The sequence below is a fragment of the Phaenicophaeus curvirostris genome, chromosome 16 (genome assembly GCF_032191515.1).
Source record: "Phaenicophaeus curvirostris isolate KB17595 chromosome 16, BPBGC_Pcur_1.0, whole genome shotgun sequence".
NCBI lineage: Eukaryota > Metazoa > Chordata > Aves > Cuculiformes > Cuculidae > Phaenicophaeus > Phaenicophaeus curvirostris.
Genome location: NC_091407.1, coordinates 15,765,430 through 15,781,674, shown reverse-complemented (window position 1 = coordinate 15,781,674; position 16,245 = coordinate 15,765,430). Strand labels below are relative to the sequence as shown.

Sequence of the window (16,245 nt, the reverse complement as noted above, 5' to 3'; positions counted from 1 at the left end):
CCGTGTTGCCTGGGAGCCCAAAATTGGATTAATACCATAATTAATGCCTAAAGGTCAAAGAGGTTATTCTCCCTCTGTACTCGGCACTGGTGAGACCGCACCTCGAATCCTGGGTTCAGTTCTGGGCCCCTCACCACAAGAAGGATGTTGAGGCTCTGGAGTGAGTCCAGAGAAGAGCAATGAAGCTGGTGAAGGGGCTGGAGAACAGGCCTTATGAGGAGCAGCTGAGAGAGCTGGGGGTGTTTATCCTGGAGAAGAGGAGGCTGAGGGGAGACCTCATTGCTCTCTCCAACTACCTGAAAGGAGGTTGTGGAGAGGAGGGAGCTGGGCTCCTCTCCCAAGTGACAGGGGACAGGATGAGAGGGAATGGCCTCAAGCTCCACCAAGGGAGGTTCAGGCTGGACATTAGGAAAAAAATTTTCACAGAAAGGGTCATTGGGCACTGTCAGAGGCTGCCCAGGGAGGGGGTTGAGTCACCTTCCCTGGAGGGGTTTAAGGGACGGGTGGACGAGGTGCTGAGGGACATGGTTTAGTGATTGATGGGAATGGTTGGACTTGATGATCCAGTGGGTCTTTTCTAACCAGGTGATTCTATGATTCTATGATCCCTGCTCTGATGGAAGCAGCTTTTAGGGTCTGGGTCAAAGGTGTAGGGGCAGCCCAACCCTGGGCTCCTGCCCTCTCCCAGCTCTGCCTGTGTCCCTTGCCAAGTCCCCAAGCCATTATGGTCCCAGTGCAGCCCTGCCCCAACATGCTGCTCACCCAGGAATTACATCTGATGCTGACACCAGTTGGGAGAGGCTGTCACACTTGCCAAGGGAGTGAAAAACGAACATAATAAATGTCGTGGTGACAGGCAGCCGCCGAGGGCCAGGAGCTTTTGCATGATAGACTCTCCCTGAGCGACCTTGTGGGCTGTCTTGGTGGAAATGGGAGACAATTTAGTGCTGGAACGTGCAGGGAGGCAGAGCACTCGTGCTGCTGGCCACCCCAGAGCTTAGGAACGCAGGGCGCTCCAGGACAGGTGGGTGATACCAGGTCTGAGCTGGACAGAGGGCAAACGAGAGGTGTGGAAACATCCGTGGGGAATGAATGAAAGCTCATTTTGTAAGAGGAGGCTGAGAGAATGTGCGTTTATCAGCCTGGAAACGTGCTGGCCAAAAGGGGCTGTGACTGCGGGGCAGTGGAAATCAATCATGAGAGCAAACACCGGCGAGGGGAAATAATTATTTAAGCTAAAGGTTAATATTGGCACAAGAACAAATGAGCACAGACCAGCTAAGAATTGAATTTGGGATGGGAATTTGAAGGTTTCGTAGCATTCAATAGGCAGCTGGGGAGCAGCCTTGGGTGAGGAGGGGCTGAGCCCCCTTGGGCGTGCTGGGCTCTCTGACAGCAGGGGACAGGGTCAGCCTTGGTGTGATACAAGCCTGTGCACCGGATGGTCCTCTCATGTCTCCTCACACTGTGGTGATGCTGGGCGTCCCTTCCTTTTTATCACACGTCTGGCATCTTTGCAGCATGGCCTGGGCTAGAACCATCCCTTGAGGGAGGCTCAGGGGTGAAGCAGTGAAGCCCTGCATACTCTGGGATTGGGAGAAGGCAGCAGCTCGTGGTTACACTGGTAGCATGTTGATGTGCATCTTGAGCACCCTTGCAGCTTTTGAGCCCCATCATCAAACTTGGCTGAATTTTGACCCCACAGAGACCTTGAACTTCTGTTTTTACATGTACTTGGCACTGGTGAGACCACACCTCAAATCCTGGGTTCAGTTCTGGGCCCCTTGCCACAAGAAAGATATTGAGGCTCTGGAGCGAGTCCAGAGAAGAGCAACAAAGTTGGTGAAGGAGCTGGAGAACAGGCCTTATGAGGAACGGCTGAGAGAGCTGGGGTTGTTTAGGCTGGAGAAGAGGAGGTTGAGGGGAGACCTCATTGCTCTCTCCAACTATGTGAAAGGAGGTTGCGGAGAGGAGGGAGCTGGGCTCTTCTCCCAAGTGACAGGGGACAGGACAAGAGGGAATGGCCTCAAGCTCCACCAGGGGAGGTTCAGGCTGGACATTAGGAAAAATGACAGAAAGGGTCATTGGGCACTGTCAGAGGCTGCCCAGGGAGGGGGTTGAGTCACCTTCCCTGGAGGTGTTTCAGGGATGGGTGGATGAGGTGCTGAGGGACATGGTTTAGTGTTTGACAGGAATGGTTGGACTTGATGGTCCAGTGGGTCCTTTCCAACCTAGTGGTTCTATGATTCTATGTTTCATGGCACCTTTGTGACCTCTGTAGTCCCTGCTGTGTGACTCTTCCTTGCTCTAGTCTGGACCTTCCCTGTAGCACTTGTTTCTGGAACCCTGAGTCACCTGGCTTTCATCCCAGAAAGCATTCTGCTGTCTCAGACAATGCTGAGTGCTAAGTGGGGTTTTTAACTCTCTTCATGGCAGTTTGTGTCATTTCAGTCCTGAACCTCTTGTTTGTTTATTCGCTGAATTCTCAGTATCGTGTGGTTTGGGGTGTGGCAGATACTAGGATGCTCCATGTGCAGTTTATGCTGATCATGGCTTGCAGCTCAAGATGCAAATCCTTATTAAAATACATTGGCGAAGGGAGAAGACCTCGCTGAAATAGCAGCAGCTTTGAAGCCTAAGGGTGTGGTTTGGTGTGTTCTCAGTCCTGTGTCACAGAATTGTCCTGCCCTGAGGGAACCATCCCACCTACTGATTGAGCTGTGCCCTCTGTTTTCTCCCCTCAAGGTCTCTGGACAGAAAGCTGCAGCGACCACTCCTGGGGAAGTCCCAGACGTTACCCAGCATCCCGCAGTCCCCAGTCCTGAGCAGGCTTCCCCTCCTTGACTCCACACCATACGGGGAGGAGATGCCGGAGCAGAAGCCCTACAAGCAGCACTCGGTGCCCGACCGCCAGAAAGGCTGCACGGTCCCTTCTACTGGTGAGTGTCGCAGCACTGGGGGAGCTCCCACCCCTGCCAGGGGGCCTGCAAAGTGCCAACAAACCCTTCCTCCTTCTCCAGGGGCACAAAGAAGAAAATAAACCAAATCCCAGGTTGCGTGGGGTTTACTCTGCTCCAAACCCAGCCCTTCTTGGTGAGGTTTGGGGCTTTTTTTTGCCACACTTTCAGCCTTCCTAGACATTATGAAGAAATTCTTAGCAATGAAGGCGGTGAGACACTGGAATAGGTTGCCTGGAGCAGTGGTGGCTGCCCCAACCCTGGAGGTGTTTAAGGCTGGGTTGGATGGGGCTTGGAGCCCCTGATCCAGTGGGAGGTGACCCTGCCCATGACAGGGGGTTTGGAACTAGATGGGATTTGGAGTCCCTTCCAACACAAACCATTCTGTGATTTCATGATTCGTTTGGGCTTGTTACTGAAACCTTGCAATTTTTCATCTTCCTCTCATGAAAGAGAGGAGTTGGGTTGTGAAAGTCGTCCAGTGCGGGGAGGTGATGCTCAACAGCCTTCCGCCTCTGGGTGAGGTGCACCTCTTGACCACATGTGCCAAGGCGAGCTGCTGCCTCAGTGGCTCTCTGGCCTCTACAACAGCTCACCACAAGAAGGATGTTGAGGCTCTGGAGCGAGTCCAGAGAAGAGCAATGAAGCTGGTGAAGGGGCTGGAGAACAGGCCTTATGAGGAACGGCTGAGAGAGCTGGGGGTGTTTATCCTGGAGAAGAGGAGGCTGAGGGGAGACCTCATTGCTCTCTCCAACTACCTGAAAGGAGGTTGTGGAGAGGAGGGAGCTGGGCTCTTCTCCCAAGTGCCAGGGGACAGGATGAGAGGGAATGGCCTCAAGCTCCGCCAGGGGAGGTTCAGGCTGGACATTAGGAAAAAATTTTTCGTGGAAAGGGTCATTGGGCACTGTCAGAGGCTGCCCAGGGATGTGGTTGAGTCACCTTCCCTGGAGGTGTTTAAGGGACGAGTGGATGAGGTGCTGAGGGACATGGTTTAGTGATTGATGGGAATGGTTGGACTCGATGATCCAGTGGGTCTTTTCCAACCTGGTGATTCTATGATTCTATGATTTTATGAAAGTGCTGTGTAAAGTAGCTTCAGAGCACTCATTGCTGGTCTCCGTCAGGAGTAGCGGCAGAGAGTGGCACATTCGGAGTGGCACGTTTGTGCCCTTCCCACAATCTTGGCCTGGGGCAGGGATTTGTTGTAGCCACTGCTCCCCAGCCTGGTAACAATCATTGGCCTTCAGGGCAGCTGAGGCTTGTTATGATGTTCTTCTGCTCCTGTGCCATTCCTGATGAAATGCTAATGTGGTTGAGCCAGCTGCTGTGAACAAGTTTATCCACTAAACTGTTGATGGCCGAAGTGTTTCAGTGCTTTTAGTGCCAGCAGAATCACACCAGGGCCATAAAATTGATGGGAAAAGGGATTATTAGCACAGAAACAAAGATAAGGCCTGCAAGCCTGGGCTGGCAATCCAGCGCTAAATAAAATCCTTACAAACCAGCTCCCTTCAAACAGCACCCTTAGATTCTCTGATTATTTTCTTTTCTAAATGCTCACAGTCGGATTGCTGTGAGCTGCCAGCAGAGCAGCTGGCCAAACCCTGGAGTAATTTGAATGTTCTGCAGGCTGCGTTTCATTTCCCGGTGCTACTGATTCTCCGCAAGTTCTCCCCACAGTTGTGCACAGTGAAGATCTTCATGCGTCGCTGAGCCCATCCTGCTGTCCCCATCACTGCAGGGCTCCTGGCTGAGCTGTGGTTCCCAAGCGACTGCTCTCCGCTGCGCTCAGGAACTGTGGTTTTCCTTTCAGCCCATCTTGCTAGAGTGGTCTTGGTATGGTAGGAGGACCTGTAGGCAAAGCTTGTGTTACTGACTCCTGGGGACATGAGGGGCTGGGACACTTGCGAGTAGGTAGGTGATGGCAGGCGCTCCGTTGCTTGGAATCAAAGAAGCTTGTGATCGTTCTGTGAGCCCTCAGGACGGCCTGGGCCATGGTTTGCAAGGACAGACTGGAATAAATGGAGGAGGTTTGTCTCCTGATAGAGGGCAAAGCACAGTGATTTGCAGGACTTGTGCATGAGAGAGCATCCATCCATCTGGTGAGGCCATACCTTGAATACTCTGTTCAGTTTTGGGCTCCTCACCATAGGAAAGACATTGTGGTCCTGGAGTGCAACAAAAGGAGAGCAACAAAACTGGTGAAGGGGCTGGAGAACAAGCCTTATGAGGAGTGGCTGAGGGACCTGGGGTTGTTTGGCCTGGAGAAGGCTGAGGGGCGGTCTTATCACTCTCTACAACTACCTAAAAGGAAGTTGCAACGAGGCGAGTGTTGGTCTCTTCCCCCATGTGACAGGTGATAGGACAAGAGGGAATGGCCTCAAGCTGCATCAGGGGAAGTTTAGATTGGACATTAGGAAGAATTTATTCACCAAAACGGTTCTCGATCACTGGAACGCTGCCCAGGAGGGTGGTGGAGTCCCCATCCCTGGAGGTATTTAAAAGACAGGTAGATGAGGTGCTTGGGGACATGATTTAGTAGTGGACAGGTATGGTTGGAGTTGATGATCTCAAAGGTTTTTTCCAACCTAATGATTCTATGATTCTATGAAGGACACGGCATCCAGAGTGCCCTCCAGCACCCAGGAGGTCCCTGGTTGGGGTGGTGGTGCTTCCAGGTTGCTGTGCCTGGAGTTGGGAGGCTGGTGCAAGACTATGGGGTGAAGTCCCAGCATGAGTCAGACCTGCTGCAAACCTCAGCATTTTCTGCTGCGAATGCCTCGTCTCTCATGTGGGTGCAGAAGTGCCTGTGCACTGTGGAACAGCTGCCCGAGAGCAAGCCCTGTGCCCAGCCCTCCTTGCCCAGCAGTGTCAGGAGTAGCCCTGGCTGTGTGAGACAAGGGGTTTGGATCCTGCTTTATACAAGGCTGGAATGTGCCAAGGATGCCAAGAAGAGGGAGGGGCATGAAAACCCTCGTAGACTGGAAGGCTTCCTCCACAGCCAGAGTCTTGGATGAATGGACAAGTTATTTTCTCTCCAGTTCCTCCCCAAGTTCTTGACTCCTTGATACTTAGTTAAGAACTACTAATTAGCTACTCATTAAGGTTATCAGCATGCTATCATGGAGGTAAAAAAAAGATGCTTTTCTTCAGATTGCCTGGCTGTTGCAGCAGTCTCTCAGAGCCTGGGGCAGGGGTTTGGCAGTATCCACCTGAAAAACACAGCGCTGGAAGAGTCTGAGCCCTGAGACAAGCAGTGGCCTCAGATGGTGTGGAAGCTCCAGCCCCCTCACCAGCTTCGTTGCTTTTCTCAGGATTCGCTCATATCCTACAATATCCTACAATACCTGTAGGATTCCCACAGGTATTCAGCACAGGAAGGGCATGGATCTGTTGGAGTGAGTGCAGAGGAGGCAGAAGAGCATAAAGTTGGTTGGAGTCCAGCCTGTTGTTTTTTTTCTGCCCCTGACGTTTCTTCTCCATGCACTTCTTGATCTTTCCCTTCTGACCTCTTCAGGGCTTGATGATTGATTTACTTGTTTGGTAAAAGTCAGGACAAGCTCCTTCAGCACTCAGAAAAGCTTTTTTGGGTAGGTGAGCTCCTGGGGAGGAGGGACCGTGGGCTTTCTGGCTGAGCATCAGAGATGCTGGAGGGGACCCTGGAAGGTCCTGCTCCAGGGCTGCACTGGAGGGGCAGCTTCCTGTCAGCCCCTGGGAGAGGCGGCAGGCCGAGAGCAGCAAAAGCAGTGGGAAACTGGGATCAGTGTGACCAGATGTGACCCTGGCTGTTGGTGGGGCTTGGCCACCAACTCCTCCATCCTCTGGAGAGGTGTCCCCTCTGGAGTTGTGAGAACAGCAGGTCGTTGTCTTTCCCTTGAACCCTGGTAGCTGGGATGTGTTCTGCACACAGCCTCGTCCCAGGCAGCAGAGCAGTGGCAGCTGTGCCTGGGCACGCTGTGGTGCTGGGAAGGGATAGTCCTGGGCACAGAGAGCCAGGGAGTGGTGCCTGAGCCATCGCAGATCATAGAATCCTAGAATCACCAGGTTGGAAAGGACTCATCGGATCATCTAGTCCAACCATTCCTATCAAATACTAAACCATGTCCCTCAGCACCTCATCCACCCGTCCCTTAAAACCCTCCAGGGAAGGTGACTCAACCCCCTCCCTGGGCCACCAGGGCTGGGTACCCCTTCCATGTGCGATTTTCCTGCCCATTGGGTGGGTCTCCTCCCAGGCTCGATGCCTGCGTCGCGGTGTTTCCTGCTGCGTCCCTGCTGCGATGCTATCTTGCAGTGGCAGTCTGGAGCTGGGCTCCGATTGACGTGTTTGTGCCTTGAATAATCACAGCTTTCAAACAGCAGTTCCTGTGTTGTGCGAGCTGACATTTGGAGAGGAGCAGCAGCAGCTCATTATATTGAAAGTAGGGGAGTTAAAAAAAAGGATGCGGTGCTAGGTAGTGCTCTGCTCTGGGTTGCCTCTTTGTTCATATTTTTTAACCCTCTGCCTTTCTCTTCTTCTCTCTTGTCCCCTCAATTCTGCTGGTTTCCATTCTGTGCCTCCAGATCCACTGGCAGAGCCTTGCCTGCAGGGAAATGTATTTACACCTTACAAAGTCCGGGGGGCTTGGAAGGAGCTGTGTTTGTTGAGAAGCAGCAGATGGAGCACCAGGGTCCTACACCAGGGTCAGGGCAATCCATGCACAAATCCAGGCTGGATGGGGAATGGATTTTGAGCAGCCTTGAGGAGCAGAACTTGGGGTGCTGGGGCATGAGAAGCTCAACATGAGCCAGCAACATGTGCTTGCAGCCCAGAAACCAACCGTGTCCTGGGCTGCATCCAGAGCAGTGGGACCAGCAGGGCAAGGAAGGGGATTCTGCCCCTCTGTCCTGCTCTGGTGAGACCCCACCTGGAGCCCTGTGTCCAGTTCTGGAATCCTCAGCACAGGAAGGACGTGGAGCTGTTGGAGCAAGTCCAGAGGAGGCCACGGAGATGATCCGAGGGCTGGAGCACCTCCTGTACAGGCTGAGAGAGTTGGGGTTGTTGAACATGGGGAAGAGAAGGCTGTGGGGACGCCTTAGAGCAGCTTCCAGTCCTGAAAGGGACTCCAGAAAAGCTGGCTCTTGATCAGGGAGGGCAGGAACAGGATGAGGGGGAATGTTTTTCATCTCAAAGAGGGGAGATGAAGATGGGATCTTAGGAAGAAATGCTTTGCTGCAAAGGTGGGGAGACCCTGGCCCAGCATGGGCAAAGAAGTGGCTGCCCCACCCCTGGAGGTGTTCAAGGCCAGGCTAGATGGGGCTTGGAGCCCCTGATTCTGTGGGAGGTTGGAACTGGATGGCCTTTGAGGTCCCTTTCAAGCCAAACCATTCTATGATTCCATGAAATGATCTGGCCCTGGGAAGACACTGCAGGAGGAGGAGATTTTCTGAAGAAAACCACGCAAGCTGCCCTTTTGGGCTGGAATGGTAATAATTGATCATTGTGACAAGAACTGAGCAAAAGGGATTTATTGTTTTGTTTTGTTATGGCTGTGGAGTAGGACTTTGACTGGTGGTGGGAGGCAGGGCAAACTCCAGGTGTAAAAGCGAGATTGGCAACAAAAAGCACGCAGTATCCAAGCTGCTTGGGAGAGAGCAGAGCGCTGGCATTATGGAGACAGAGCCCATTTTGTGTTGTTATTTTCCCTTTTGTTGCAATGAATTACAGGCAGTGCTGTCCCGGGAGCACCAGCACTGCGTGATGCCGCCTGTCCCTTGCTACCACGGCGTTCCCAGTCATAGAATCATAGAATCACCAGGTTGGAAAAGACCCACCGGATCATCAAGTCCAACCATTCCCATCAATCACTAAACCATGTCCCTCAGCACCTCATCCACCCATCCCTTAAACCCCTCCAGGGAAGGTGACTCAACCCCCTCCCTGGGCAGCCTCTGACAGTGCCCAGTGACCCTTTCTGTGGAAAACTTTTTCCTAATGTCCAGCCTGAACCTCCCCTGGCGGAGCTTGAGGCCATTCCCTCTTGTCCTGTCCCCTGTCACTTGGGAGAAGAGCCCAGCTCCCTCCTCTCCACAACCTCCTTTCCGGTAGTTGTAGAGAGCAATGAGGTCTCCCCTCAGCCTCCTCTTCTCCAGGCTAAACACCCCCAGCTTTCTCAGCCACTCCTCATAAATCTCTGGGAGGTGTTGTCCTGGGTGCTCAGCCCTGCAGTTCTGCATCCACCAGTGCTACTGGTGATGGGCTGCATGGGGACTGGGGCGCTGGGTTCTGTCCTTGGTTTGGCTGTTGGCTTGCTCTTGGCTGTGCCGTGAAGAGTTTTCTGGAGGAGGAGAGGGCAGTAAATCCTTTTACACTTCGCAACATTTCTAGTGCCTCTGTTTTCCTGTTCCCAAATAAAGATTTAGCATCGTTACTGAGTGCCGAGTGTGTGGGTACCTGCAGGAGGGGGTTTGGTACAGGTGTGCAGCCTTTGTGCCAGCAGAACGAACTGTGTGTGCTCCTGATTGCTGTTTGATTCCTTTTAAAAAACCCCAACAATTTTCTCTTAACGTGGGATGTCTGATTGGGCTTGAGGGGGATGAAGAATGAGTGATATTTTTTATTTCTTTATTATAGACCCCTTACATGGATTAAACCTTGTTAGAGGTAAATAGCAGGGAGGTTTTAAGAACTGGAGTTTTTATCTGCTGGTTTATTCTCGGTAACAATATTTACACTGCAGTAGTGCCTGGAGGTCCTGCCTCTGGCTGAGTCCTCATGGCACTCAGCTTTATTTCGTAGAATCACCAGGTTGGAAGAGACCCACCAGCTTATCGAGTCCAACCATTTCTATCAATCACTAAACTATGTCCCTCAGCACCTCATCCACCTGTCCCTTAAACACCTCCAGGGAAGGTGATTCAACCACCTCCCTGGGCAGCCTATTCCAGCGCCCAATGACCCTTTCTTTGAAAAAATTTTTCCTAATGTCCAGCCTAAGCCTCCCCTGGTGGAGCTTGAGGCCATTCCCTCTCATCCTGTCCCCTGTCACTTTGGAGAAGAGTGATTCCTGCCAGGTTGATGTTGGGGGCTGTGGGTCCCTGACCTGGATGGGGTGGAAGCAGGGATGATCCAACCAACCTGCTATGGGCAGCGAGTTTGGCATCACCCCAACCCCAGAGCACGCCTCGGGGTGGCACGGGCAGGGTGCTCCGGGCTGGCATCTGCACTGGTGGGCTGGAGGGGTAGGATGTGGCCAGTGCTGTGGCTCTGATGGGTTGGCATCTCCTTCTGCTCCCAGGGGAGGCCTGGCGGCTGGAGGACGACTGCATGGACCCCCCACGGGGCCCCCAGCTCAGCACGGCGGTGGAGGACGCCCCGTTCAGCTACTTTCGCACCCGTTCCTTCTACATGAGGAAGAGCCTCTCGGTCGACAACCACCTGGGCTCCCTCAGCTATGCTGTCCACCCAGTGGAAACGAAAGCTGAGCGTGTCAAGACCAAGCTGCGGAGGCAATTCGTGAGTATTGAGGCGTTGGGATCCCTGTGTTCACATGCTTCCCAAAACCATCGATGTGTTGAGAGCTATTTTCACATGCAGCGTTACCAAAACAACAGCAAAAGAGGCCGCCAGCCTCGGGGAGCAGATGGTGACAGCAGCTCGAGTTTGCCCACCTCATGGCAGAGCCCCTGCCTGCCTCTCCTGGGGGCGTTTTGGGCTCCCTGCTCCCCGTTGCACAGTTGTGGGCTTGCAGACGGCTGGTGCTGAGCTAGGTGATGTGTGGGGTGAGTGACCTGTCTGTGGGTGCTGCCCAAAGAATAAAACTGGTCTGAAAGTACTTGTACTCAGCACTGGTGAGGCTGCACCTCGAATCCTGGGTTCAGTTTTTGACCCCTCACTACAAGAAGGACATGGAGGTTCTGGAGCGCATCCAGAGAAGGGGACGGAGCTGGGGAAGGGGCTGGAGAACAGAGATTATGAGGAGAGGATGTGGCTCTGGGGCTTTTGAGCCCCATCATCAAACTTGGCTGCGTTTTGACCCTACAGAGACCTTGAACTTGTGTTTTTACGTGTACTCGGCACTGATGAGACTGCACCTCAAATCCTGTGTTCAGTTCTGGCCCCTCACCACAAGAAGGATGTTGAGGCTCTGGAGCGAGTCCAGAGAAGGGCAACAAAGCTGGTGAAGGGGCTGGAGAACAGGCCTTATGAGGAAAGGCTGAGAGAGCTGGGGGTGTTTAGCCTGGAGAAAAGAAGGCTGAGATGAGGCCTTATTGCTCTCTACAACTACCTGAAAGGAGATTGTGGTGAGGTGTGTGCTGGTCTCTTCTCCCCAGTGACAGGCAATAGGATGAGAGGAAACAGCCTGAAGTTGACCCAGGACAGGTTCAAATTGGACATCAGGAAAAATGTCTTCACCAGAAGGCACTTGCAGAGGCTGCCCAGGGGGGTGGCTGAGTCCCCATCCCTGGAGGGATGTAAAAGACGGGCAGACGAGGTGCTTAGGGGTCTGGTTCAGCAGTGGACAGGTGTGGTTGGACTCGATCTCGAAGGTCTTTTCCAACCAAACGGTTCAATCATTGTAGGAAATGAGTTTTTCTGTCCCTTGCTTCACCTGCACAAGGAACTGGTTCTTGTGGGGCTTTGCAGAGAGGCACAGTGAGGGGCTGGGGTGAGCAATGAGCCAACGCCAAGCCCCTGGGGCATCTCAGCCCTTCCTGGCCCTTTGGGTGGTGGGATGCCAGGGACACGTCAGGGCTACACCGCAGCTGTTGGAGGCTCTGATCAATGTTTAATGGGCTGTGCCTCTTCTCTTTCCAAGAGACACTCGATCCAGGGGGTTGTGTGGCCTTCCTGCTGCCTCGTTACCGGCCTCGGGGTTGTAATGAGGGCTCGGGTGTCCCAGTGCTGAAAAGCACTCAGTGTTTGTTGGAAATGGGTGACAGCATCAGTACAATGGGAGTGAAGGGGGAGTGGGCACTCGTGTAACCCAAAGTGCCACTGGGAGCGGCTGGCCGAGGCAGTGATGCTCACCTTTGGCTTTGGGTAGATGCGTTTTCTGAGACTTCCAGAAGTTGCTAGGTTCCCTCTAGCCCAGAGAAGGGTCTGGTGCCCTTGCCAGGTTGAAGACAGGCACTGCTTCTGATGTCCTGGGGCTGTGTCACTGCTGTCTGGTGTGGCCTGGGAGCTCACCCTTTCGGCTCATGCTTGGGTGGATGTTTGGACGTCGCTGCTGCTTCTCTCCTGGGGAGGAAGGTTCAGACTTCAGCAGCAGGTTGATGCTTTTCCATGTGCAGCAGCAGACGCCTGTGGGGGTGAGTCTAGGGGAGCCAGTCAAGACCCTGGTGCTGCCCGAGAACCCTCGCTGTGGGAGCTGCTGCCTTGGGCTTGGGAAGCAAGTGAAAGCCTCGGGGATGAAGCCGAGCAGCAGTGGGATGGGGCATGCAATGAGTGGCTGAAAGACTTTGGAGATGTTCAAGATGAGGCGGTCCTGCTGTGGGGTAAGGCATGGGCATCTGCTTTCTCTGTCTTTCATCCTGGGTCTGAACCCTCAGCTGCACCCAGTAGAGCAGGAGGCTGTGAGATACTGGGAGTTGTTCCTCTTTCAGAAGTGGTCTTTCAGTATCTCCATGGGACCAGTCACCCACGGCCTCTTTTCTGTAGCAGGGATTGGTGCAAAAGGCGTGGAAGGATTTGGGTTCCCAGCCCAGCAGACATCCTGGCACCTGCAGAGGGGTGGGCTCTGCCCTTCCCATGGGACAATCCTCTGCCCCTTGCTGTGGGGCCAGGCTGCTGCCTGCTCAGCACCGAGCCATCAGCTTTCAGTGTTGTCTGTGGCTGGTTTGCTTTGACCTTTGACTTCACAAAGTTTTGGGGACCTTCAGCTTTCCTTGGTGCACCCAGGAAGGTGATTGCTGTCCATCAAAGAACAGACTAGGATTTTGTAAGGTGTTTTTATTTTTTCTTGCCCTGTAATTTCTGATTTGTTTTTACAGCTGAAGGATGTTGTTGCTGTAGGCTCAGCCATGGGCTGTGGCCTTTTGAGACCTCCTGAGAAAAGCAAACTCATTCTACCTGGAAAGGGCATTGACAGGGCTTGTCCGTGAAGGCTCGGGGCAGTGAGTGCACAGGAGGCTGAGCTGGCAGCTTAATAACTGGGGCTCAGGCTGGTGCTGGGCCAGTTTGCCCCGCGCAGCTGGGGAGCCTGGGCTTTATGTTGAAAATCAAGGTCCTGCCAACCTGGGGAAGTTATTTTGGTTTTATAATTACTACAGTTTTCAGGTGAAAAAGGGAAAATTTAGGTGAGATCTTAGGGAGAAATGTTTTGCTGTGAGGGTGGAGAGTCTCTGGCCCAGGTTGGGCAGAGCAGTGGTGGCTGCCCCATCCCTGGAGGTGTTCAAGGCCAGGTTGGACAGGTCTTTGAGCCTCTGATCCAGTGGGAGGTGTCCCTGCCCATGGCAGGGGGTGGAACTGGATGGGCTTGAAGGTCCCTTCCAACCCAGACCACTCCAGGATTCTATGATGCTGTGGTTTCCAAGGACACATAACTGGTACCCGGCTCCACGTCCTTCCGGGGTCTGGTAGTTACTCTCCATCTCTATGCTGGAGGTGTTACAGTTCCCCCGGGTTTGTGTTGTCCTGCTGCGTGATGCCTGCTCTGCCCGGCCCCATCTCTCCAAGTGTGGCTTATGGAGACATTGGTGCCAGGTGAGAACTCCTCTCTTGTGTAATGCAGAGTATTTCCAGGAGAGAACAGGATTTGCCTTTTCTCCAGTGGCTCAGCTGGGACCTTTTAGGAAAGTCCATATTTAAAGCTTGATTCATTGTTCTGGGCTGCTGCACCTCCTCACTTTGTAACATTGGATTTCTGGCTTTGGTCTTTCCATGCTGACAGCCTGAGCTGCCTTTGCCTTGCAGTGCAGCTGCTCAGCTTGCTATTTCAGGAATTGCTGAGGGAGGGGAGAGGCTCCTGCTGCAGGGAAGACCAGGACCCTAACCTGGCTGGGTGGCTGGAGGTAGGGCAGCTCTATGGCTTCCATTCATCCTGTGCCGTTCTCACATCCATGTGATTAGGCTCTCTGCCTAACGAAAGCTTTGTCTTGGTCATGGGCATCTGAGCTTCTCCAAGGGAGAATTTATTGTAGCTCATCTGAAGACATTTGAGGTTTGCAGCCCCTGGGCTGCAGGGAAACAGAATGTGACAAGTGTTGCCAAGGCATCTTTCCACTTCCCTGCTGGTGGGGAGGGAGCACCTGCAAATCCTGCTCTGGCCCTGTTCTCCGTGTCTGCCGGAGGCGAGCATGCCCGCTGTCCTCCCAGAGCGCGGTGGAGGGCGGATTTCCTGCGGCCGTGTAGCTGGTGGCATGTGTCTGCGGTGCCACAGCCGGTGTGTGATGGCTCTGCACGTACAGATTACTTGAATTTGCATAATTTGAATTTTAAATGAATTCCAGTTTTGTGATTGTCAGAACGAGTTTTCTTTCTAATAAGCTTTTCCTTTTAACTCGTCTGAGGCTTGTAATGTTGGTGACATTTCTGCCCAAGAACGAGGAGCTTTTGATTGTGTTTGACATGTGTCTCTTGCACAAGTCCCTGCCTTGCCCCAGTGGTCCCAGGACCAGGACTGGGGCTCTGCTTGGAGACCTTGTGTGTGTTGCTTTGAGTCACTCTGTGACGGGCAAGGGAGGGGTTTGAGTTCCATGCCTGGCTGGATCTTCGTACCTCCAAGGTGGTCAGTGAGGAGTGTGTCCCTTGCTGGGAGGAGGAGAGCGACCCAGCCTGCTGCTGCCTTACAGACCATGGGGACACTTTTCATTTTCACAGCTACCCTGATCATTAAAGGCAGAATTAACCCTGTCAGACTCAGTATTGGCCTCAGGAAGCATTAAAGAAGGGCACCCAGGACTGAGTCACTGTCTGTGATGCCTACAAGTAGAGCTGGTGCAGGTTTCAGCAGGACTCTGGGCAAACTAGAACTCTTTCCCCTCACCATTGGGATTTTGCAGTACTCTGTCTCCAGGCCCGTCAAAGAGTTGTGGAATCCTTAAGGTTGGAACAGCCCTCTAAGCTCATCCAATCAACCCAGCCCCCTCATGCCTCCTAAACCATGTCCCCAAGTGCCACAGCCACATGGTCTCTGAACCCCTCCAGGGATGGAGACTCCTCCACTGCCCTGGGCAGCCTCTGCCAGTGGTTTGCAACTCTGTCAGTGGAGAAATTTTTCCTAATATCCAATCTAAACCTGCCCTGGCACAACTTGAGGCCATTTCCTCTCATCCTATCACCTGTCACTTGGGAGAAGAACCCATCTCGCTCCAACCTCCTTCCCAGGAGCTGCAGAGAGCGATGAGGTCTCCCCTCAGCCTCCTCTTCTCCAGGCTAAATACCCCAGGTCCCTCAGCCACTCCCACGACCCCTGTTCTCTAGCCCTTTCCCCAGCTCCATTCCCTTCTCCAGATGCGCTCCAGCCCCTCAAGGTCTTTCTTGGAGTGAGAGGCCCAAAACTGAACCAGGATTTGAGGTGCAGCCTCCCCACCACCAAGTGCAGGGGATGATCCCTGCCCTGCTCCTGCTGGCCACCCCAGGGCTGATCCAAGCCAGGATGCTGTTGTCCTTCTTGGCCACCTGGGCCACTGCCGGCTCACGTTCAGCTGCTGTTAGGTTGATCAGTTGTTCTGGTATTGCCCACTGATGTTGCAATTCTGTAAGAAAACCTGTTGAGCTGATGTTGCAGATCCTGCTGGTCGCCAAAGAGGAGCCAGCAGTGCCTGGCTCACGGTGTGCTGGCTGAAGGGTCCTTACCTTGATTTGCAGCAGGTCTCTCTCCTCACCCCTCTGCTCCTTTGCAATGAAATGCTGCTCTTTGTGCATCCTGGAGGAGGGAACTGGTTTGCACAGGTGGAGGATTGACATTGGCATGGTCCTGTGCTGCAGTCCCTGGGTTCTCAGGCACTGATTGACTTTATTTGTTAGTTTTTGTTATTTTTGTATGCTATTTTTTCCAGACAGTCATTCTGTTATGCTATGTCCATGCCCTCCAGCAAAGACTTGGAGCTGTGTTTGTCTTGGGTGCTCTACAGATGAGTTGAGCGGAGGGAATCCTTGTCTTATGAAATGCATAATGGAGAAAAGGCTGATGGGAATGGTAGAGCTTGGGCAAAGGAGGCAGGGAGGATACAAACTAGCTTTGTGGCAGAAACCGGATCAGATCTGGTGCTCACTGGAGTTACCGCAGTGCCTGAGCTGTAGAAGGAGGCGGGCACCGGCTGGCGTGTACTCATCCAGGTTTTCCTGTTCCTATGGATTGTGGAT

General features: G+C 53.2%; 1 protein-coding gene across 3 annotated transcripts in view; it reads left to right on the top strand.

Moving 5' to 3' along the window:
- LOC138727544 (ankyrin repeat and fibronectin type-III domain-containing protein 1-like) overlaps positions 1-16,245 on the top strand; it is a 271,747-nt gene that overhangs the window by 76,892 nt on the left and 178,610 nt on the right. For 2 of the 3 annotated variants that reach the window (XM_069870035.1, XM_069870034.1), the window contains 2 exons: positions 2,746-2,939; positions 10,235-10,452. In XM_069870035.1, the coding sequence (XP_069726136.1) occupies positions 2,746-2,939; positions 10,235-10,452 (412 nt within the window). Of the gene's footprint in view, positions 1-2,745; positions 2,940-10,234; positions 10,453-16,245 lie in introns of those variants that run through there. The other variant, XM_069870036.1, reaches the window with a different exon arrangement.